This window comes from Pantherophis guttatus, chromosome 3 (genome assembly GCF_059756535.1).
Source record: "Pantherophis guttatus breed Tessera chromosome 3, ASM5975653v1, whole genome shotgun sequence".
In the NCBI taxonomy this organism is placed as follows: Eukaryota; Metazoa; Chordata; class Lepidosauria; order Squamata; family Colubridae; genus Pantherophis; species Pantherophis guttatus.
This window is the reverse complement of record NC_142065.1, coordinates 163,475,119-163,500,142: the sequence shown is the minus strand read 5'-3', so window position 1 is coordinate 163,500,142 and position 25,024 is coordinate 163,475,119. Positions and strand designations below refer to the sequence as shown.

General features: G+C 34.6%; 1 protein-coding gene across 2 annotated transcripts in view; it reads left to right on the top strand.

Moving 5' to 3' along the window:
* The window catches only part of MTCL1 (microtubule crosslinking factor 1), a 101,484-nt gene that overhangs the window by 66,261 nt on the left and 10,199 nt on the right, over positions 1 to 25,024 (top strand). For both annotated transcript variants that reach the window (XM_034429477.3, XM_034429478.3), the window contains exons 7-14: positions 5,169 to 5,261; positions 6,652 to 6,882; positions 7,957 to 8,145; positions 11,473 to 11,640; positions 13,464 to 13,712; positions 16,460 to 16,762; positions 19,148 to 19,179; positions 19,500 to 21,039. In XM_034429477.3, the coding sequence (XP_034285368.2) occupies positions 5,169 to 5,261; positions 6,652 to 6,882; positions 7,957 to 8,145; positions 11,473 to 11,640; positions 13,464 to 13,712; positions 16,460 to 16,762; positions 19,148 to 19,179; positions 19,500 to 21,039 (2,805 nt within the window). The remainder of the gene's footprint in view (positions 1 to 5,168; positions 5,262 to 6,651; positions 6,883 to 7,956; positions 8,146 to 11,472; positions 11,641 to 13,463; positions 13,713 to 16,459; positions 16,763 to 19,147; positions 19,180 to 19,499; positions 21,040 to 25,024) is intronic.

Sequence of the window (25,024 nt, the reverse complement as noted above, 5' to 3'; positions counted from 1 at the left end):
GTAGTAGATGAAGAGATTCCAAGTAGAAAGACATTCATTTTCAAAATAGAACTGGAGGTGATAATGTAGTCAGATCAAACCTGCAAAGAAATCTAGTCAGTAATGAAAGAGGATTTTCTCATTTTACAGGGAGAGATGTAACTTAAATACATGGAATGTGAGAAGAATAAGTAAAGAAAAATAAATGAACAGGGTTTCGTCAACTCAGTTAATATAATATGTATCAGGGCATGAAGCCAGCCAAAAGAATGGTAATGATACTTCAGAAGGATATTGCAAGTATGTGTTTAGTTATAATTCAAAAGGTGTCATTCAGCATTAATGTTGTATAAGAATGTACACTTCTTGGGGGCAGTGGTGAAAAACACTAAAAAATTACTAAGTGCAAAATTGAGAAGGGCTAAATGCAATATTAGGAAAGAGCACAATACGACAACTCGGTGACTGGAATGTAAACATTGGAGAAATTGAAAAATCTGAAATTACAGGAGAACTGGATTAGGTAAAATGTAATAATGAAGAAGGTTAACAGAGTTTTGCAAAGATAATTCTTTATTTATTGAGAGAATCAGCTTCAAGCCACATATGTATAATTTACACATGGGCATTATGGGATTTACAACATTAAAATAACATTTAATACATAATAGGAAAGAGAACATAGAGGATTGCAATCAGTGAGCCCTAGCATTCTGAAATACAGATTATAAAACAGATGCCATGTAGAAAAGAAACTAAGGAGCTATAGAAGAATAAGAGACATCATAAAAACTAAGTGAAAAAAGTATTCTCAAAATTCCAAAGAAAAGATTCAGCTGATTTTCAAAACAATGTATTTTATAAGAGCCAAAGTAAGACATAAAATTATGCATGACAATTGAATACATCTACATCACATCAAGCAAAAAGCAGATATGGAAATAAAGACTTTCAACAAGCAGAAGTGATTAAAGAAAAAAAATTAAGATCAGAGTACAGTATTCATGGGAAAACTCAAAAGACAAATCTAGTACTCATGAAAGAAAGCTAATAAAAGTAATGAAATTAAAGGAAGATGGAAAGGCTATTCTGAAGCTCTTTACAAATTGGGTTAGGGAATCATATAATAATTTGTACAGACATAATGTGTGAATGAATCTTCTTTCCTACAAAATGAGATATGACAGGCAATGGACCAGCTGTCAAATAAGAAAGCACCAGGATCAAATGAGATGCCCATTGAACTATTTAAAGCTGCAAAAGATCAAGCAATTAAAGTGCTAACAGCTGAGAGAGTAAATTCTCACACTGTCAGAAGCAAATAGCCTTAGACTATATAAGTTAATGTAGAAAGTGCAGATTGGAATATTTGGATTCATTTAAAAACAATAATCAGACATAGACATCTTTGCCAGTTCTGTTTGCAATACACACAGAAGCCTGGGACTCCTAATATGCCTTCTAATTTCCCCAAAGCACCTATTGGTTTTTCAGACTCTGATGTAGAGTCTTGGGAACCAAGTTGGACAACAGGAAAATAATGAATTTATTGCTTAGATATAAATCAGCATTCACAGAATACTTATAGACCACAAAGACTAAATTGTGCCAGAAAGTTTCTGATCCTCCTGGCGGATAATACTAATTTGAGATGTATTACTGATTACAAAGTCAGAACCTCCCCCAATATACATCTCTCTGGAAGAGATGAAGATTTCTCCCCCTACCTTCTCTGGACATTTTGAACTGAAGAAAAGGAAGGTTAGAGTAGAAATTATTTCCATCCAGAGGAGAAAAAGGAAAGGAGCTCTTCAACCTCAATAGAGATCATGAGAAAATAAATAATCTTTATGGGATATGGTGTGACAGAAAATTCTTAAATAGTTACAAGCAAATCAAATAACCCATTATCAAAAAGAGAGAGATGGAAACTACTCTTTCTTTCTGAGAATGGCTTTTAGCCTGTTTGCTACATACCATAATGCATTGGGGGAAAAGAGGCATAAGAATTTGAATCTCACTTTCTCTCCAAATAGCACTTGCATTAGATATACTTTGTTTCAGTAAATATACCTAACCAGAGCTTTGGTGTTCTTGGAAGTCTATATTTTTTAAATTTCTGTGACCTTAGCTCTATGACAACAAATACAAAATAAAGATTCTTGTCTGGAGATTGGAAAAGATTAGTGTATGTTTTCATACTAAGAATAGCAATGGATAACATATGGAAATTATTAAAACATTGGAGTAATTGTTGTACATAAAGTTTTACCTAACATCGTACAAAAAAGACTAAATCTATGTATAGTTAATGATAAAGAAAGAAAATATAAGAAGTGAAGTTGATAGTTTTATTTTCTTAAATTCAAGAACATGGACAGTATGCTGGGAGAGAGAAGTTAATTCTGAAGAAGGTAATGACAAACTTAGATCATAAAGTATAAGGATCTATAGAGATTCTCAGTCATCCAGGTCATGGTTGTTCCAAAGGTGCTTTTTCAGGAGGCAATTGGGCTTTCTTGTTTCTTCCTTTGAAGATGTTTTGCTTGTCAGAGCTGAAGAAGCTTCTTGGGTGAGAAGTGAAACTTCTTCAAAAGAAGAAACAGGAAGGTCCAGTTGCCTCCTGAAAAAGCACCTTTGGGACAAAGTATAAGGATGTTTCTGTGGCAACAAATGATGAAGCAGCAGTCATTCCAATTGAAATACAAGGCTGCAAAAACTGGACATAGAAAAGCAAAAGAGAGAGAGGACCAGATTATAATCTGAACAAGAGCTCCATAGGCTGCAAGAAGAACCAATCAGTCTTGGACCTATAAAAATTATTTCATTCAGATAATGATTAGCAAGAAAAAAGACAAATTTTGTATATCTGATTCAAAAAGATTAAAGCTGAAAGAAACAACCACTCATGATAAGATTGAGTGAAGTTGAAGAAGGAGATAATGGATAAAGCAGATGGACAGGATCAAGGTGATGATAAGAATGCCTTTGGAAAAACTGCCATGTTATTATCATAGACAAATAGAGACGGCAAATATTCATTCATGGACCAATTAAAAATTGAGCCTGATGTATTGGCCCCTAACTAAATAGTGTAGTTAAAGGAATTACAACTATCGTGTAAAATGTATGTTACATGGTTAAAATGTATCTTAAAAGAACGTTAAGAATTGTAATTTTGGTGACATTCAACAACGTAATTCCAGTGATTATAGTAAGAACCTACCACAGTTACCTGGTGATAAGCTCATCAAACATAGTGGAACACATTTCTGATTTAAACATGTGCAGAATCACACCACAGGTAACTGAAATGTTCTTTTATAAAGGTTAATACACCTGCAATTTGTTCATATGTCAGCATAATAACATTAACCCTTCAAAAGAAAAAGCAAGGTTCAGTTATGCTGTGCAGTTCAAGTGAAGGTCAGATAACATCTGTAACTAAGATGTTCCAATTAATTAACCATTGTTGAAGCATAAACCAGACTCCTCTGCCTATTATTTCTAATACCCTTTGCTATTCAAATCTATTGGCAGGATGTCAGGAAAATAAATAATCAGGTTTAAAAATGTGACTATTATTTAATGTACTTCCCTCTTTAATTTTATTTTAGCATTAGCTTCTGAAATTCAGATGCTTGGGTGCCTGACTCTATCTAAACTTTTCTGCTTTAAGATTAAGGAATTAAAAATGTCGGTGAGCAAAAAGGGCAGAATGCTTGAAGACGTTTTAAATTAAGAATTAACTTCTATACTGTAACATATTTGGAACTGTAAAGTATTTGCACTCGCTGATCCTACACACATGCTGTTGTCATATCTGAACTTGCCACATGCACCCACTTTTTTATTAGTTTACATAATCCCTTGTCCAATTACAATTAATCTCCACATGTACACAATTGTGACATTGTGCTTCATTATCTTCACTGGAAGTAGGGTTGACATGCATGTGTTCATGGGCATATTTTATTACAAAGAGAGAACAAATTGATTCTTCATCTCTCTGTGCATCAGATACATTTTGTATCTATGAAGTTTTCATAGAAAACAACTATAACTGAGATTTTCGGTAAAGAATACACTGCCTAGATTCACTCCTCATTCTTTTTCATTTCTTTTCCACCAGAGAAAGCAAGTGCCATATCTGGAGTTGTTCAAACTGATTTAGCTGAGATGCTATTTCTTCTATTTTCCTTTTATTTCCTATTTTCAGGAAAATACCTATTTTCCTGGTAGCAAGAATAACTCTATGATCTGTGGTGTCCGAGGTACTACTCCATAATTTGTAAACTGGCTATGAAACTACTCTAACAGTGGACATTCATCCTCAGAGAGAGCTATAATATTACTAGATGATTCACCCAGTGGCTTTCCTTCAGCCAATTACTGGAATAACCAAGCTACCTGATATTGAACCTTCAGTGGTGATCTACCATGGTACCATGCTTACTACAAGTTCACAAATGTCTGCATTTTCCATACTAGCATGCATGTTGTATAGCAGATGACATTTCAGTTTCATTTCAAAACCCTACAGCATAATTGATTGGCTCATCTTATACAACTCAGCTGATCTGTCTTCTCAAAGAAAAAGACTTCAATTCAGAGTCAGAAATAGATGCAGTAAGTCAGAAAGCACAAAGCGTATTATGTATTCATATTGCCAATCACCAGCTCAGTGAGATATTGGCTCTTCCTCCAGGACAAAAAACATAAATTTAATAAATAAAATTCACTATTCACCAGCATTTTAATTTTCTGGTACTTACTTCAGTAAGTACTTTGGTTCTAGGAGTACTGACGAGACTGAAACCAAAATAAACTTTAAATCCGAAGTTTCATAAATGATAACTTTCTGTAAGTGCTTCTGTGCACTTCAAAAATCCATATGTATGTCTGCATAGATAACTATGTTACAAATAATCTAGCTGTCCATACCATAGCTAAAGCAGATCCTTATATGGATTTTAAATACACATTCAATCAAAAAATGCATCACCAGATTCATCAACAGAAAATTTTTGTGCAGGTTTTTCACTAATTATGAACATAGCATATATTTGAACACTATCTTGATTGTATAGTTTTAAGTCTCAGTGGTATATATCCTAAAGTTTTGTTACCTTTATAAGAACTGTTATCCTGCTTATCAGCTCAGGGACTGCAATGTTTTACCTGTACAGAATGTATCGATACAGGAGCTTCAGACTCAGCTAGAGCAGGAGGTGAAACTTCGACAAGAAGTGCAAGAAACCTTTTCAGAAAGGATAATTCAGGTAAATACATTAAATAGTTAATGGAAGAAAACTTTATCTGGTTTGCTTACTATTAGAAGCATCATGTATTTGTGAAAAAGTGTTCTGACATTATATATGTTTGGTTATGGATAATTAAGAATTGCTGAAACAGCTTTAAGGGACAAATGATTTTTTTTAATCTATATAATTTTCATGTATAAATCAAATTCTGGCTGCCAGTCATATTATTTGGAAAATGGATTACATGACTACAGGAATATTATTGGTTACAGGAATATAATATGGTATAAAGTTTTCTCATTCTCATTTTGAATTTTTTGTGCATCCAGTTCCATATATTGTAAGCTGCTATTATAAAACTAATGTAATTGGAATTTACTGAAAATAATTAGCATGTGGAAATTATTTTTCTAACCATTTTTATAAAAGAATTTTGTGCAGAGAATCTAGAAATTGCTATCTTTTAAAATTATTTTACTAATAGGATTTATTAAAGATGAAGCAGATACAAAATTATAGATATGATTGCATAATGTTTGGTTTTTTAGATCTAGATAGCATCAGTTGATTAATGGATTACAGAGCTGTACATCTTTAGAAGTGATAATTAATTGACTATACAGTATATGTATATTACATGTTTGTGTATACATATGTATGTATAGTATGTTTCTTTGTTTAAAAACTCAACACTGACATCTTAAAGGAGGTAAAAAAACCAAAGTCTTTTGCTGAATATTCAAACATTTGAATCGAGAGAGATTCCTCATATTCTATGCCTGGATGGTTCATAATCATAGACATATTCTATGGATAGTTTGTTCTACCAAAATTTTCAAGGAAGATTCATTACTAAGGCCCTTTCAACAATTGGCTTCGAAAGTAAGAATCTCTCTTTCTTAAGATATAAAAATAACACTCTACTCCTCAAAAAAAAAAAAAGTCCTCATCCATAGAGAACATAAATAATATAGAATCATACCCTATTGATTTTTCTAATTATTAGTTGAAAATAAAGTTAGGTATTTTAGTCCCCCATATAATAATATCAAGTCCAGGATCATGTAAGCAACACATTGAAAGAATTCAGTGAAGAGACAATGTTTATACTCAGAGAATACAAATGCTTACACTACAGAAATCTAATCCAGCTTGTTACAATAAATGAGCTGTGTAATTTTTTTTTCCAGCAAGTTACTATGGTTAATTAAATTAAGTCTTCAACCTGAGATCTTTGAGTTTCTTGAAAGATGGATCCCTTGATAAAATCTGGTGATAATAATTAGAATTGGCAATCTTGGTGGGTTTTTTTGCTCAAATGGATATGGGGGGAGGGGGGCAGATTCCAGTAACAAGCTGCTTAAGGACAATATTCTATTCATTTTGTGCATACTTGTTCTACTTAAAGTTGGAAGAAGACCATCTGCAAAACTTGCAAAGAAAAGATTTGGAGGTACAAAGCTTGACTTTGCAGAACAAACTAGAAGAGAAAACTTGGAGTCAGGAGAAAATTCTAATGGATCAAGAACTCAGACATTTCAAGCAGAACATTTTTATCCTATATGTGAAATTGAAATGGTTGCTAAAACATTGGCGGCATGGCAGGCAAATAGAGAAGCAAGAAGAAGACATACTTGAGGTAACTGTCCCATATTATTTAATGAAGTAAAGCTAGAAATGTGATGATAATAGTTTTATTATAGGCAAAACATATTTTAAGAAATAACATTACTTCAAGTTCAGATGCCAAAACTACCTTTATTGTGGTATTGTAATTTCTTGTCACAATGTTTTTACACAGAAAAGATATCAAACTGGTACTTGAAACTAATTAGGCTTATCAAAGAAAAAAGATAGCAATATATATTCATTTCTGCAGATATCCCAGGTTATCTGTTACCTTTAAATTTTAAAGGTGCCATAACACTCTGGGATAAAACAATAACTTTACAAACCCAACATTTTTTCTGCCTCTCATGCAGCTTAGGATATCTTTCTTCAGAAGAACCAAATGACACTTTACATTAGAATTTAAAAATACTGTGTGCAGAAATAGAATTATAATTTATTTTGTTCATTATGAGTTTTGTATTAATTAAAAGCAGGAGCAATAAAAAGAATTATATAGCAGCATATTCTCTTTTTAAATTCATTTATATACTAATAATTTTATATACCAATATAGAGGCCAAATCAATACAGTTAATTACAAAGCCTATTGTGTTAATTTTTGCCCAATATGAGATTAGATCTATGATTCTAGAAATCTCAGAATCTCAGGATTTGTTCAATAAGATTAAAATAATGGTTTGTTTGTTTGTTTATATATGTATTGATTTTTAATACTGAAGTTTATTAATTAAATCAGTCTTTTTGCAAACTACAGTCCTCTAACGGTTAACATCATAATTTCAAGTTAATCTTGAAATTGTAATCAATCTACTCTCAAAGAATTCTGAGGGTATAAAATGTGGGAAGCCTAGTTAATACGAATCATGAACAAACTATATATTTAAAAAAAAATAGGGAGTAACTTGTTTGTAGGATGTAACAAATTTTTATCCATTTCATCAATTTGATTTCATAAACAGTTAAGCATCCATGCGCTCATAGAAAGAAATAAGGAAAATCTATGAAATAGGTAGTTATTTCATGTAGGAATTTCTTTCTTTCATATAGGATTGTATTTATTTTAATTCATTTGAAATTTTAGGTAGAACACCTTGATCCCATGCTAGAATTCACCTTTCAGACTGAACAAAAAGGTGACGAAGAGGGGGAGGAAGAGGAGGAAGAAGATACTGTTTTTGCAATGACAAATTACTCCCATCATTCCACAGTAGAAATAAGCAGCCATGGACCACAACTACAGACAGCAGAGGTGTTGCAGCTACAAAAGCAGGTATCAAGGCAAATGTACAGGTGCTTATTCTGTCATGAGAGTTATCTCTGTGATTTTGTTGTTTTATCCATTCTGTCTATTCTATTTTGTATTGTAAACAATTGTCCCAAATAGAAAGTAGTGCTGAGAAAGGTATCCCATTGAATGGTGGTATGCAGAATGTACATGTTTATTTCACCTAAGCATTTCCATAGCAATTTGCTTCTCAATCACTACTGTAAGAGTTAATTCATTTTAATCTTTTTCTCACAAATGTATTGAGAGAGTTTCCAAATTGGGGCATGACCTACATACAGATACTGTGTTAAGACATCAAAATATACCAAGAGATTAATTAGCAATCTCCTTTTCAAATACCATCACTGACTTGCAGTTCAATCCACTTTCTGTAAAACTATTGGCAATTTAGCCCAGAAGTCCCCAACCCCCAGGCCGGGCGGCTGGTCCACGGTCCGTTGGAAACCCGGGTTGTGGAAGCGACGGGAGAGCCCATGAAGCTTTGTGCATATGTGGGATTAGGTTGCACACTGAAACCATCTCCTCCCCCCATGCTTCTGCCAGTGCCATTCTGTGGAGCCAAAAAAGTTGGGGACCACTGATTTAGGTAGTTCGATCTAAAGTATGATAACTACTGGTTTTGTATAGGAAAATTGTATCATTCAATAAAACTTTATTAAAGCAATGAATAATATGAATAATAAAATATAAGAATTAATTAATCAATAATTGAAGTAAATAAAAGTAACCAAATAACAGTTTCAAATTGATGTGTCTCAGTGTATATATCCTAAAGTTTAAAAGTCCAAAACTAATCTAAATGCAAAGCTTTTTAAAATCTATTTAAATAAATCATGCTCTCTGTTCTAGTGGAGTCAATAAATAACAAGACATTTCATAATCCTGGGGTTAAAACTTAAAAAGCTTTCTGTTCCATCAGTGCTGATTCTACTAATAGTTACAAGGAAAAAGCTGTATAATTAAATTGATATGGGTAGAATAATTATGTTGAACATGAAAATTGACATAGATAGTAAGAAAAAATTGGTAAAAGCTGATACGAATAGAAATATTTCAGTTTGTTTATGGGCAGCAAGGAACAGCATTTAATTTTTCCAGACAAATAATATTTATAAAAGAGCAATTGAATTTACAAAATATTAATAGAAATGATATTCCACATTTTTAGCCTTGGATGATATCTGCATACTTTCTTGAGATAATAGTTTAAATTGTTATGTGATAGATAAATGGTATACTACCAAATCAAGGATATATTTTACAATGACAGATGGCTCTATGAAATTCTTTGTGCTTGTTCTGTGCAAACACAAAAATATCTACTTGCAAGAAGATTTTTTTTCTATATGTATCAAGGATTCACAGTGTAATACCTTCTTTGCAATGGCATTCACTTGCCACCAAAAGACATTTGTAATTAAAAAGTACGTCAAAATTAGTCTAGTATTTCATATTTAAACACTATACCTCTGCCTCCTGGCCCTTGGATTATAAATTCTATCAGGTGAAATGGCATGTAGATTCAATATACTGCATTTATTTTTAATTGTGATATGTTTGGTATCATTTCATCATCACTCTTGAAAAACGTCTTATGTTTATTATTGTATGGGCTAATATGCTTAGTATGTCCTACATATTCAGCGTCTCTTCTTGTCTACCTTTAAAATTACTTAAGAAATCTGGGGTGAAGGGAGGCCCTTGTGCAAGTACACACCTAGTTTATTTGGAAAATCTACTTGTGGTTTTTGATGTGCCTATTTACTTAACCTAATTATCTAGCCCACGCCAAATATTATTTTCTTGTAACTAAAAAGTAGAGACTTTTTGCTCAACTATTGCCAGTCCTCTAGCTTCAATTTCCACCAGAATTACACTGGAGCCTGAGCCATCACAATTTAAAACAGTGGCAAAATATTTTGTGATCTCTTTTGTTGGTTTAAGTAGAAATGTATGCACATTTAAATACAGGTTTTGAACTTTTTAAATGTTATGAGCCATTCAGATTACCGAGCCTCTATATTTTAGTTGTGATTTTAAAATATATTCTACTGAGATACTGATTTCTAATATACTTTATATTGCTTTTGGTGATAGAAACATGAAGAATAAAACTAGTACTGTTTGAGAATGAGGCAAAAAAAAATCTCAAAAACTGATTGCCTCAACATTTACCATGAGGAACAAAAGGCCATTTAACAACCATTCAAAACAATGACCGACACCCCAAAATTATAAATGATCCCATTTCAAAGTTATGACAGATGCAGCCCACCTCCCTTCATTCACACATATGACAGACCCCACGGATGTTGTAGAGCTCTCCCCTGTCTTGTCTTCCATCACTCCCCCCAGCGCTTAGGCCTGCTCCCTATGCCTCCTGGGAGAGGCCACCATTTTCAGCACCCCTAAAATGGCAGCTGCTTTTTGCACCTGTCTTCTGGCCCCTGAAAAGCAGGGAAGCTGCAAAACTCTGCTCCCTCTCTAGGCTTTGGACCTTACATAAAAGGCAGCTTCAGGACGAGTTTCCCAAGACATTTCCCTAGTTTATTCTTCTCCCTCCCTTCCAGCCATATTTCTTCAATAAAAAACCAAAACGCTGATTTGTAAATCTTCCCTTCCCCACCCTTGCCCCAGTTAGGTGTTAAAACTAAACTCTCCCTCTGCCCTCTAACTAATATCCCTTTTAAAACCTTGACTCCAGGCTGAAGAGCAGAGGAACAAACTAGCAAGGAGAGAAAATCTTTCTGCAGCTTTTTTCCTCTGTAGTAAAGTAATCTCAAAAAAATTGTGTCAGAAAATGGAGGACACTGAATCCTGGCAAGCTTTAGCTGTCCGCCTTGCCTGTAGAATCCAGCTAGGTTTTTAGACTATAGACTGCTCTTTCTGTTGTTGTGTGTGTTAGAGACCAATATATTATATACTCTTTTTAAATAACTAATTGATTGTTCTAAAAAGTTCAGTCATGTTGTTAAAACTTACTATTAATTGGGAGAAGTGCCAAGTTGTGGACTTGCTGAATATTCCTTTTTTTCCAGATTATCTTCTTTTTTGAAGCCCATAACTATATTAGGGAAGAGAAAAGCTTTAATCCCATATCCCCAAAGGTGCTATTTCAAGAGGCTTCTTGGATGAGAAGTGAAATGTCTTCAAAAAAACCCAAACAAACCAGAAAGCCTCTTAAAAAATCACCTTTGGGACAACCATGACCTGAATGACTGAGAATCTCCATAGACATGATCCCATAGTTTGTAAAGTGGTGGTTGAATGACAATATTTCAGAACTGCAGATAGCTTTGCTTTTTTCAGGCAAAGGATAATAGCCGACTCTTGCATGCCCTGAAAATATTGTTGGATAACTTCCAATCAGAACTCCAAGACGATGAGCAAGAGCGCCATGATTTGCAACAACAATATGCCACTGACAAAGCTGCATGGGAAATGGAATGGACTAAACTGAACTGTCAGCTGGAGCAGGTATGTTTTTTCCCATAATTTGAGTCAGAGGGCATGACTCTGTAAGTGAGGTACAGCTTCCTGCAAAGAGCTGTTCAGGATCTGATGATTTCAGTTTGAAAACAGTTTGAAAACATGAAAGCCAGTATCATCTAGTGCCGTGATGTGCCTCTGGCACGCGTGCCAGAGGTGGCATATAGTGTCCTCTCTGATGGCATGCAAGCCATCGCTCCAGTTCAGGTCTTTTGCGCATAAGCATGCGCCTCCTGCCTGTCAGCTGGTCTTCGGGTCTCTGCCATGCATGCGCGGGGATGAGGCGCATGCAGGGGGTGCATGCACAGGGCAGGGCACCTGCTGGGGGCCGCATGCGCATTGTTTTTTGGGGTTCAGGTGCATGTGCGCGCATTCGCATGTATGCACGTGTGCTTTGGGCACTCAGCCCGGAAAAGGTTAGCCATCACTGGTCTAGTGGTTAAGGCATCAGGCTATAAATCGGGAAACCTTGATTTCTACTCCTCCCTTAGGCATGAAGTCCAGCTGGGTGATTTTGGGCCAGTCACTTTCTCTTATCTGTAGGAAGGATCCTATGGCAAACTGCTTCCAAAAATCTTTCCCAGAAAGCTTCCAAGATTTGTCCAGGCAGCCACTGTGACTGCAGTCAAAAACTGGGGTGAAAGCACATCATTTAAAATTAATTCATGTTTTCTTTGTAGGGTCTCTGTTGCTTTAGAATGAGCACACTTTCAGGTGGTATTTTGGCAGTTCTCCTGGACTGGCATTCTGCCTCTTGTGAGCCTGTGCCATTGTTGGCATTGAATAACTGAGATTTTTTTTTCCACTCATATAGCTCAATCACAGTTTTTCCATTTATGATGTTGACCCTTAACAGATTTGGGAAATGAGACAGTTTGGCAAAAGTTACTTACTAGCAGAACCAACATCTCTGCTGCTTTTGTTTTTTATATGAGTAGCTGCTAAACTTCATTAGTGACCCAAAATGTTTGCCTCAGGCTTCAGACTTGCTTTGCAGTTAATAGCTGCTCTGAAAAATCCTTTATCACACTATACAACAAGTATGCTATGAAGATAGGAATGAGGTTCTTGTGGGAGGTGAAGATCTTGTTTCCTTTTTGATTGGCTGTATATTCTGCTGCCTCATTTTGAATTCTCACAAAGGCTGCAGTCAAGGCAGGTGAGAAGTAGCTCTGAGTATTTGGAAGATGATGAAGTTGACTGTGTGGAAATGTCCTGATGTAGAAATTCCTCTGAGAATATTAGAAATTGTGAGAGTGTACCAAATCTAAGCAATTCAGATTGTGGGTTTCAGTCAAGAAATAATACATTTCTATTCTTGAAAGTAACAACTTATAAAATGAAGACATAAAACTATTTTTTTATCCTATTTTCTTACTGAGCTGCAGTAGCATCTATTGTAATAGCCTTATTCTTTTTATATTCTTTCTTTATAATTATATATATTATTTATTTAACATGTTCTTGCGTTCTATAAATATACTTACATATTATCATATTATTTTTCATAACATGCTATAACCAGCAGTCAGGTAAAGAAGGTTGGTACTGGAAATAGGTTTTCTTTTGAAAACTCCCTTTGTAATATAAAGCATCAGAGTTAATATACATTCTGAGCCATGAATCATAAACGTCAGTGAGATTTTTAATTGAATTGCAATCTTAAACTACAAATTAGATAAACATTGTTCCCATTTTATAGTTGTTCTTTCAAATCAAAATGTCAAAGCTTATGTTGAATTTGGTAGCAAATCCTGTTAATTTCTATGAAAAACTATTGTGCCATTGGGAACTTTTGTTTTAATTTATAGCTGGAAGGGAAGACTGGAAAAGCACAGAGTCAGACTGGCATTGATGCCACAACAGCTTTCATAAGGGAGAGAGAGGAACACAAGAATCTCTTAGCAGAGAATCATCGATTAGTAATGGACTTGCAATGGCAAATTCAGCACAATGAAAAAAACTGGAAAAAAGAAAAAGTAGAGCTTTTAGAAAGACTTGACAAAGACCGGCGAGAATGGGAGAGGCAAAAAAAGGATCTGCTCAGGAAAGTAGAACAGGTAAGTTACAGTATGATATTCTGATTAAAACAAGATACATCTCAGGATCTCTGTTCCAAAGGAGTATTAGATTTATACCTTCAATAAAATCTGTTAATCAGAAAAGAAGCTTCCAGACTCCATCATAGACTAAGATGGCTCCCTTTCTACGAAGTCTACAACCAAATCAAAAGCACCCTTACTAGTCCCTGGGAAATTTGCTAAATATTACAATTCTTTTCTTGTGTATTTCATTTCTGTCAAAAATACTGTTTTGTTTCTCAGACAGAAAAAAATATTTACTGTTGAAAACCAAAATTCACAGTGATTATTTTTATGGGATTCTCATCACAAGTAAAAACAGGAAAATATTTGTAAACTCCAGCCTAACTACCTAACAGGTGGTCAGCTATAGGAGAACACAAGTGTATTTTGAAGTTTCTATGGCTCTGTATATGGAACCAGGAGACTTAGGATTTTGCAATCATGATAGTCTTTTGCAACAAAAGCAGCAACCTCTTCTACCATGTTAAAAACCAACCAGTGGCTAGCCTTCACTTTATTAGATACTTCCCCCCTCTCCCTTCATTTTATAGATGGATACTTTGGTCTCGGAAATGCCTGCTTTAAATATTTTTGTTATGAGTCCTTATCTTAGACAATGTTTTCTTTGTTCCCAAATATATGCGTAATGTTGCTGCAGATCTGTTTAAGATGTTCATATTCATCAAAGAAAACCTTTTTATGCATTTCCCAGCATTTATAACAAAAAAGTGAAGGAAATATTAGAATGTTTAATTCTCATTAAAGTACTTATAATCTAAGTACTTATTTATTTCAGTGATGAAACTTGCTAAATTTCAGATAATCTTATCACTGTTGGCCAGTTTCAAAAATATATGAAAGAATGGATTATCCTGCCCATACATTATATTACTCTTCAATAGAAATTTTACACAGATATATATTTTCACATAGAGAATATTTTCTAGCCTCAATTTCTGCCCACAAATTATTTAAACTAGATTTTGTGCTCCTGATTTTCATAATGAATGTTCAAGAAGGTTTATACATAGCCTCCAAAGATTCATGTGCCTAATCACTACTATTTTATTTTATAAACAAACTGTACTTATAAATGTCATGTAGATTTCTACACCAATGAATACAACAGCTGAAATGAATAGAACTTCTTAACTCCTGGAAAAATATTACACAATCAATATATCTCTCGTTGGCTTTTAAAATCATATTAAAAATGCTTTTCTGCCAGTAGCTGAGTTTTTCAATCTCCAAAATATAATACTTTGCTTATCTTCCAATAACATGTTACAGACTGGCAATTGGTAATCTGGAATTTTCCTCATATATTAACAATGAAACAACATTTGTAGGGCTAGGTGGTCATTTGTGAATTGAGTGTCTGAATATGAATGGGGGGGGGAAGAGGGTAATAATTTGAAACATTTCAAAATAAATGGGAGGCAGCATGAGGTAGTGATTAAGGTGTTGGTCCAGGATAGTCATTCACTAAGTATAAGTGTAAGAATAAAATGAAGGAAGACCCTTCATTTTGAAGGAAGGGTAGATATAGCAAATCTATACAGATAATGACTTAACATTAACATTCCAAGAGCATAACTGGTATGTTAAGGGACCCATTACTTGGCTTTACTATTAGTTGACCAATCCTGGTTGCTATTTGTACTTATTTATTTTGTTGAGATTTTTATTGTTTTCATGTTTTTTAAATTGTTTTATTTATTTATTTTTATATTTTTTTTGTAAACCTCGCAGAGTTCATTTGGTTGAGTTGGGCGGCCATAGAAATTGAATAAATAACTAAATAAATAAATTTACAATCCTTAATCATTTTATTCTGACAATTTAAGTCAGGTGACTGAAAAGAGAAACATTTCTAAAAATACAAAGCATGGCTCATTTGTGGTAGTAGTTTTAGCTGATATATTGTTGACCTACATTTTAAAGGAATTACACTATTCCCTTTCTTTCAAATTTACGGTTTTAGTGTCTCCTGAGACATATCAAATCTAACTTTATGCTGCCTATGACTGAAAGATATTACATGTTTTGCAGATCATTTTTGTTATTCTCCAATTATGAAGTGGTGCTTTTTATTATTCCAGGTTGTTACAGGTAAACATAAAACTCAATGCCAAATAATAAATGCCTAGATTGGTTTTAAATTCAGTGTATACAATTCAGATTAGTCAGCACTCAGAGTCACCCTATGTCAGTATACATCTAGAAAGGGTTTGACTATCCTAAATGGTGGTACTAACTCCAAGTGGAATGATGTTCAATATACACTCAATATGATATCCATGGCATACTATCAATAGAAAACATAACAGTCTAAATAGAATACTTTTGCAGGGATTAATTTTTCCACCCGAACTGCGATAGGAGTGCCTGCAAGGAGGAATTCATTGGTTTACCACATTAATTTTACCCCCTCCAATTTTTATCCTACAGCAACTATAGGAAAGTGGTGTTTTAATGTAATAATAGTAGTGCAATTCTTTCCAGCATTTATTCAGATACTTTAACATAGACACTGTACAATTTTAACCTCTACTTTTATTTAGGCTGGGTACAATAATTAAGTTTCATATAAATAATGCTAATATTAAAAAAAGATAAAAGTAGCCTGAAATACCGAGGAAGACCTTGCATACTTTCTATCTCTCTTAAGAACTCTTAAGTCTCTGTATTAATGTCTTGTCCATTATTAATCTCTTTCTCAGCCTCCAAAAGTAAATCCATCAAGGGGGGACAGCATTCTTTATGATTCAAAAGAAACTGCCTTTCATTCATTTTCACACCAAGGGAGCCATCATGTGCCTCATCCATTGGGGACAAGGTCCTATTCTGATTCAGAAACCATGCAATTTGAAGATCGATCACTGTCTAAATTGAAGGAAAGTGACAGATGCACTGCCACAGAAAACTTATTTCTAGATACCTTGTCCCTCGATTCTCCAGATGATTCTAATGAACCACAATCTCAGATAATGGAACAGGAGACGTTGTTAACTTGTGTAAATGAGGTAATGTGGCTTCACTTTTATGCTATCAATTATATGACAATTAAAACTGCTATTGTGACAAATATTTTCATCAAATGCCTATAGTTTATAAGCCAGTGACAACTTCATTCTGATCTTTATTTTTTATTAAGTACTATGAACTGAAATCAAATATCAAGAGTGTTTAAAGTATAAGCCTTATTAATACAAAAACAAAGCAGTAACATAGTCATATAATATGTCTAAAGAACAGTAGTGAAACTGCAAATAATGGGAAATTAACCTAATGTTAAACATAACATTACACCTTCTTATATTACTCTCTAGGCAGTCTGATCTTGTGGATATTCTTAATACACATTAATGTTTGAATATTTATTTTATTTATTTGGGTATTTGCATCCTTAAGCAAATAAGCTAAATCAAAGTGAAAGGGTTTCCCAAACATTGTGCAATACAGATATGTATGTATGTGCATGTGTGTATGTGTGTATACATACACACACACACACACACACAAACACATATGTACACACACAAAAACAAATGTTAATATGTGAAAAGTTTCCTGAACCATTTTAAGTCAAATTTCAGAATACAAGATAAGTTAGGGAAAGGGGATTCTAATTTGGAGAAAATTAGATGTATCTTTCTTTAGAGGAGTTTGCAGTTCTATGGCAAATATAAGTCCTTCCATGGACTTAAGAATCTTATCTATCATAGTACCAGAACGAGATGTTCTTGGGAAGGTAGGAAAGTTCTCTATGGGGAACACTGACTGGTGAAGTGGTGAATTTCATTGGAAGAGAAAAAGAACATTCCATAGGAGATACTCATGCTAGATTTTTGTGGATGGCAACTTTTGGAGCAGAAATATTCTAACAGATGTTAACATAATTTAAAAGTTTGCCTACAAATTTAATTGAAGGCCAAGGCAGTTGCTATTTTGCATTTTGTGTGATCTGTAGGAGTCCATGCTGGCAATGGGTCTCACTTTCAAATCTAATTATATATCTACCATTACTTGTCATTTTCACTATCATATTCTCAAGGTTCCAAAACAAATAGTAGTTAATTGGTGGGAAATTCCAGCAGTAGCCATACACATGTGATACCTGAAACTGAATAGTAAAGCTCCCAGTCTAAGCTTCCTGGTAGAATGGGTGCGGTGCCTTGAGCTGCCTTTCATTAAAGCTATCTCTCCTGGCTAAAGTGAATATAGAGAAACTGGCTTTGTTTTTGAACTAAACAACCTTTTAGTCACAAATGGAGTTATTCTTCCATTGACCTTCTGTGTGCTCTTACAAATCTTTTCAGGCTGTTTTCTGTAAGCCAGTGCACCTTATTGGTTTAGTCCAGTAGTCCTCAAAGAGGTCTCCAAGACTCTCCGTGGGTCAACAAAGTTAAATAAATGAAAATAAAATTTCTCATTTTAATCTCTAAAACAGTAAACATAGATAGATATAACCTACACACTTTGGGGTCCTCAGTCATTTCTAAGAATATAAAAGGGTCCTGAAACCAAAGTGTGTGAGAATTATCTGGCTAGTCCTGTCCGCTGACAAAAAAAAAAAAAAAAAAAGGCCAGGTTCTGCTTTACAGAATTTGGCCATTTGTAATTCAGTTTGGTTCATTCAGCTTCAGAACAAAAATGGAATCTGAAAGGATACCGGGAAACTTGATTAATTCGAAGCATAAAAAGCATTGCTGACTTAGTCATATCTCCATCCATATTAGAGTTGTCAGTCAAATAGATTTACTTGGAATCTAGTCATGCCATTCAGTAAACTTTTCAAGAGTGCTTTTAACCCAGACCAAAAATTAAATATCGAAGAATTATTCTGACCAATTATTTTACAGCACCAGAAGAAGTCCTACTACTGCCTTTCGGTCTAGGGTTCTGGGGCTTTTTTAATTTGGGAAATGGGCTTTCTTTATCCATAGAGAATATATTATTGGCATTCATAATATTGCTGTGGTAGCGGATTATTGAGTTTTCTTCAAAACAAAAGATTAAAAAAAGATGCTACTCTTATGTCATACATTTTTTTGAAAGAGGCATTATGCTATTAATACTAATAAAGCTCCAAATGTGTTTTGATGGGTTTTTTTCAAACTTTGAGGTGCTATGAGCCCCAAAAATAATGAATCCTTTTGTATCCTGTCCCCTCCCTGATGATATTGAATTAAAGGATTACAAATTCTATAATTGTCTAGAACTTTTTACACTTTTCTATGTGAACTATCAGGGCATCAAAATCCTCTCAGAAGCCATTATATAGAAAGGATTTTGATACATTATTCAAAGGATTTTCATATATCCCAACAATTAAGTAAACTAATGCAAACACAGCCACTGATGCATATATATGCAAGATCCAAAATTAACTCTTAATTTTCCTCCAGGAAGAAGAAATGCACAAGGGAAATCTACAAAGGTGAGTAAAGACAAAAGAATGAAATCACAAACGAACTCTGTAATATATTAACACATTTACCTACATTTGCAGTGAGTTCAGATGTATTTGAAAATTATTAGAATCTTTCCATGACAGTTGTTTGGTAGCTGTGTTGGTTTTTTGTTTTTGTTTTGTTATATACAAGCATTCAGAGTTTAAAATGAAATCCACAGTTTAAAGTAGGAATGAACCAGTATCTTTTAAAGGATTTTCATATTTTCCTTCCTTCCTTCCTTCCTTCCTTCCTTCCTTCCTTCCTTCCTTCCTTCCTTCCTTCCTTCCTTCCTTCCTTCCTTCAGGGCAATGTCAGTTTCCTCCATGTCAGAGTTCAAGCGTTTGATGGACATTTCTCCCTTTCTTCCTGAAAAGACTATACCATCCTCTAACACCAAAGAAGATACAACACCTCCATTATCCCCTGATGATTTGAAATACATAGAGGAATTTAACAAAAATTGGGATTACAACACTACCGGAAGCCAGAGTGGAACTTTAGAAAGGTCTTCAGATACATGGGCAGAAAGGACAGAGATAGGAAAGGCAGGAAATAAATCTGTTTCAGATCCATTCCAGCCATCTTCATGGTATCTTACCACAAGTGTTACTATGACAACTAACACCATGACAAGTCCTGAACACTGCCAGAAACAATCACCAAGAAGTCACATTGTCACAGAAAAAATAGGAGTTAGAGTCTTCCATAGTCCACCATTGGTTCGAAGGTTTGATAACTCACTTGTCCCTGGTAGTGAAGGGAAAAATCAGCCTGAGACGGACTTTTTGTTTCCCGTGACCAAAGCTAAAGGAAATGTGGGTGAGATCAAAAGTGCTTCATCAGAAGTGTTTGGAAGATGGTCCTGTGACCTCTCCAAACATCATAATGATTTCCTAGAAACTGGCCTTCATCCAATTGAACGTCCAATCTGTACTACAATGGGTTTTGCCTCATCCTTGCACAATCTGGAGCTGTCAAAAAACATGAGTGATGATATGAAAGAGGTAGCTTTTTCTGTCAGAAATGCAATACATTCGAGCTCAACAGATCTTCAATTCAGAGACACAGCTTGTCAAACTAATGGAATGAGAACAATGGGGACCCAGACTACTCAAACTATCAATGTGGGCTTACAGACAGACACTTTGCGTACAATCACTAGCAGTCCACATAAATGTCTGACACCAAAGGGGGGCTCTACACCTATTTCATCACCATCAAGAAGTTTAAGAAGCAGGCAAATGAATACTGCTATTGAAAAGGTCCAGGGCAAATATGAACGAACATGTTGCTCTCCAAAATATGGCTCCCCAAAATTACAGAAAAAAGTTTGTTCCAAAACAGATCAGCCAATTAACCGGACATTACCAAGCACACCTCAGAAAGGATTTAGTGAATCTGCTTGGGCAAGATCCACCACTACAAGAGAGAGTCCAGTTCACACTACAATAAATGATGGCCTCTCTAGTCTATTCAATATCATTGACCATACCCCTATCACTTATGATACTTTCCAAAGATGCTCCAGGTCCAGCAGCCGGTCAAGATCAGCAGAACCCAGGGCAGAACTTGGGTCTATGCAAGATATGTGCACAGATATGCGGGGCAGGTCACCCAGTCCTCTCCGTTTGGGTACAGAACCACAACAAGACGAAACAGGTGAAATTACAAGTATCAGGCAAGATTTATCTGCTCCACCAGGATACATGCTAACAGAAAATGCTGCCAGAATCCTGAACAAGAAATTTATAGAGAATGCCTTAGCTTCACATACCCCTCCAAGTCTTAGCAATGAAAACCACCACACAAAAGAAATAGTCACAGTTGAACCAGGATCCATTGAGGTAATAAGTTTTATGCTTATCATAGTAAAACAAATTAGAAATGTAGTTTGTAAGTGCGGCTTAATACTTACATTGTTTTGACTCAAAAAGAAATTGATTGCTATTATGTATGTTGTGAATTTTTGAAGAACTTGATAACAGCATTACTTTCCAAATGGGTTTTTGGAGACATAATGTTTCCAAATGATAAATCGCAGAGCACTTGACATTGGATTTCTAAAATGAACATAATTCTGTGAAAAAAAAATTCACTCTCTTGGAATTCTTGCATTTCTTTGACATTGAATATTATCAGAGCTTCATGTGGGCCCTAATGTTACTGAACAGTTGGTGCTTGCTTCATTTATTTAATAAAAAAGGAATTCAACAATAGGGAAAAATAATTATTCATTGATTTAATCAATTCAATTACAGGGATAACTAGGGTACTTATTATTAGCTCATTGAACAGTCAGGACTGATTTAGGTATATAAATCTAATATCTTTGACTTTCATTATTGTAATAATGAAATTCTCACCATACAGATTGAAACCATGCTTTGCTCAAAATAAATTTTGTACAACTTTTGCTATCTGGTGATGTTTTTCATCAGACTCCTACATAAAGCTCTGAGAACAATCAATTGCAAAGATACATTTAAAAAATAGCAAATTAGAAAATTAGAAAAAGATATGAATACTTTTTCACAAGACTACATATCCTGGTGATGGTTTTCCTATCTGGAAGGTAGCAAATATATCAATATATATTGCTACTATTGCAATTTCAAACTTCAAATATGTTTTGCATATTTGGTATGGTATGGTTAGATTTCAGTTAGAATAACTGAAGGGTTCATATTAATATCAATTACTTTCTATGTAGTTTAAACAATTCTTGCAGTTTCCTAATACCTAATACACTTTACATGCTTTGTATTGTAATTCCCTAGTACTTTTTTTATTATTATTAACACTCATTATGAGTAGGAGATGTCAAGTAGAGTGTGATTATGGAGAAGATTATGGAAATGAAGTTTAACATATCTAAAAGATCCAAAGTTCAGGAAAGTTCAATATAGCATTTAAGAAATGTTTTTTAGATATCACACTATGCTCCCATTTTACACCATCCTAAGATAACTTAGCTGCAAGGAATGGCTCCCTAGAATGTACATTGATTAAGCAGAATTGAATGTGAGGTTACAATAAACTATCAGATTGAAAACAAATCTGATCTTTGAACTATATACTGTATATTTGCTAACTTAGTTTTCAAACTAAACTAGTTTCCAAACTAGTGCAGAATTCAAACAGTAGTACACTGAAACTGGTATAGGTAATGTAGAGAAATGTGGAGAAAGGAAGTGCAAATGGAGTCTTCTAGGTCATGTAGTTGAGAGGCACTAGTTGTAGTTGAATTGGCATATTCTAGCAGAGTAAAATGTCCTTTTCCAAATAAAAATGTTTAGGTTTAGGGATGGAAGAAGAGGAGCTACATTACAGTATATAGGATACATGGCTCTGATGAAATTTCATTATAATAGCTAAACTCAGTTTAGTATATTTATTTTTGAAGTGCATAAAGCTAGTCAACCTTTAATGGACAGTAATAGAAAATATCTCTAATTTAGACTAATAGATTAATGTATATTTAATAGCAATAACACTTAGACTTAGAACATATATACTGCTTTGTAGCGCTTTTTAGCCCTCTAAGTATATTGCCCCCAACGATCCGGATCCTCATTTTATCAGCCTTCCATCCTTGGAAGGATGGAAGGCTAAGTCAATCTTGAGCCTGTCAGGATCGAATTTCTGACAGTGGACACAGTCAACCTGCAATACTGCATTCTAATCACTGTGCCACCACAGCTCTAATGGTGTCTTAGAAGTATTTAATGTTTCTATTAATTAAATATTGCCTACCTTTATCAAATTCAAAAATAAATTCATATAAAAATAAGATACTTTTATATTCACAAGTTCCCTAAACATTTATCAAATTGTCATAAATAAGGGGGAAGCACAGCTGATTATTTTTAATGCAGTGATTCTTGTTATAATGGTTTCTTACTGGACCTTGTTAAGATGGGAACAGCTTCACACAAATTGATTTATAGTGCAATTCTATGGATGTTTTCTTAGAAGAATTACTGAATTCAATTTGTCTTTCTCTCAAGTGTATATTGTTTTTTCTATGTGTATTTTGTTTTTTTATTTATATACTGCATTTCTGTTTATTCCAACACTTCTAACTTACAACAATAAAGTTGTACAAAACATAACAAAATTAATATAACTAAAAGGAATATTAAAATTAAGCATTAATATTATGAACAATTGAAAGCTTGGCTGTCCATGCCATTTGTCTAAATTCTAAAATGTGTGAGCCAAATAAATATATTCTCTTTTTGGACAATATATTCAAGAATCAGTGAATCACACAGGATTCCCATATATCCAATAATGGCTCATCAAAAAAGATACTTCTGCCGATTGGAGAGGTGATTCACAATTGGAGACATGGTACCTCAGAAAACTAGGTTTTAAATGTTTGGGCTTTAGAAGGCTACACCAGCACCTTAAAATGTACCTATCAGGAAATTGATAACTAGTGCAAATTTCTTTTGAAAAAGTCATCATTGACCTCTGCAACTTGTAGCAGCTTGAAGCCTGGCAGCCACTACATTTTGCACCAGTTGCAATTTCTAAACACTTCTCAAGGTTTAGTCCTATATAAAACACACTTTAGTAGTCAGTACAAGTTGTGATCAGGTGTAGATAACAATAATTGAACAGGACTAGTTTAGAAAGGTTGGTACCGTTTTTCTCCAAAAAGAAGGCTGGGCCTTATTTTCTTTTTACCCCTGAAAAAACTGCTAGACCTTCTTTTTGGAGGGTTCTAATTATTGACTCACCTCGCAGCAATGGCACTGACAACAGGAGCATGCTACTGGCCCACTTCTTTCGCGGCCACTTGCCGCCACTTGCATACATTGCCCCGGCCTCTGTTTCACCTTACGATGCCTACCAGAAAGCATCTGCAGCCAATAACAGAGCTCCAGATTGATCAGGAGTTCTGTTATCGGCTGCAGATGCCTTCTGGAAAGCCCTCTGCAACCGATAATAGAGCTCTGGATCAATCTGGAGCTCTGTTATCGGCTGCAGATGCCTTCTGGCAGGCATCTGAAAGCAAAACGGAGGCCAGGGCGATGTGTGTGAGTGGTGGCAAGCGGCCGTAGAAGAAGGCAAGGCAGGTGTTCGGGTGTGCGAGGCCTGGTAAGTAGGGCAGCTCCACCCCCCACATCCCGACCCTAGCTTATTTTTTACCTGTGTGCCTCACCCACCCCTTGAACCCTGGGGTGGGTGGGGTCTTAATTAGGGCTAATTTTGTGGGTGGGGCTTAATTTGATTGCATGTGCTCAAAAACGTCATAGGGCTTCTTTTCAAGGTGGGTCATCTTTTTGGACGGTAATTGTATTTTAATTGCAATTGTGTAAATGTGTTCCTGATCACAACCATCAAATGTAAATCCAGTGATAATTGTATATCAAGAAGCCCTCCCAAACTCTGAACATGTTCAGTGCAAATCCATTCAGAACAGGACTACCTTCAATTTATTAGATTGACTAACTGCAAGAATTATGCTAATTAAGTCTATTTACAAATCTTTTTTTAGGACAATGTCCTATTAATTTCATTCTTTGTTCCCATGTACTGCTGCTATAGTAACTTAAATTTTCTAAACGTGTAAATTTTTAAATGCAAGCTTTGAAAAATAAAGCATCAGAATATAGATTTTCAAAAAGTGCTGTGTGATTAAGCTTATAATAAGTATCCACTTATTGCAAAGTTTTTACAGCTGTGGCTTCCATTCAGAATTTCTAGGCTGCAGTCTAAAATGGCATTCTGTGTGAAGTAAAGCCATGCTTTGTCAGACATACGTTTTGTTTGTTGGAAAATTTATTATTTTTCTTTACTAATCAATTATTTTGAAGGACA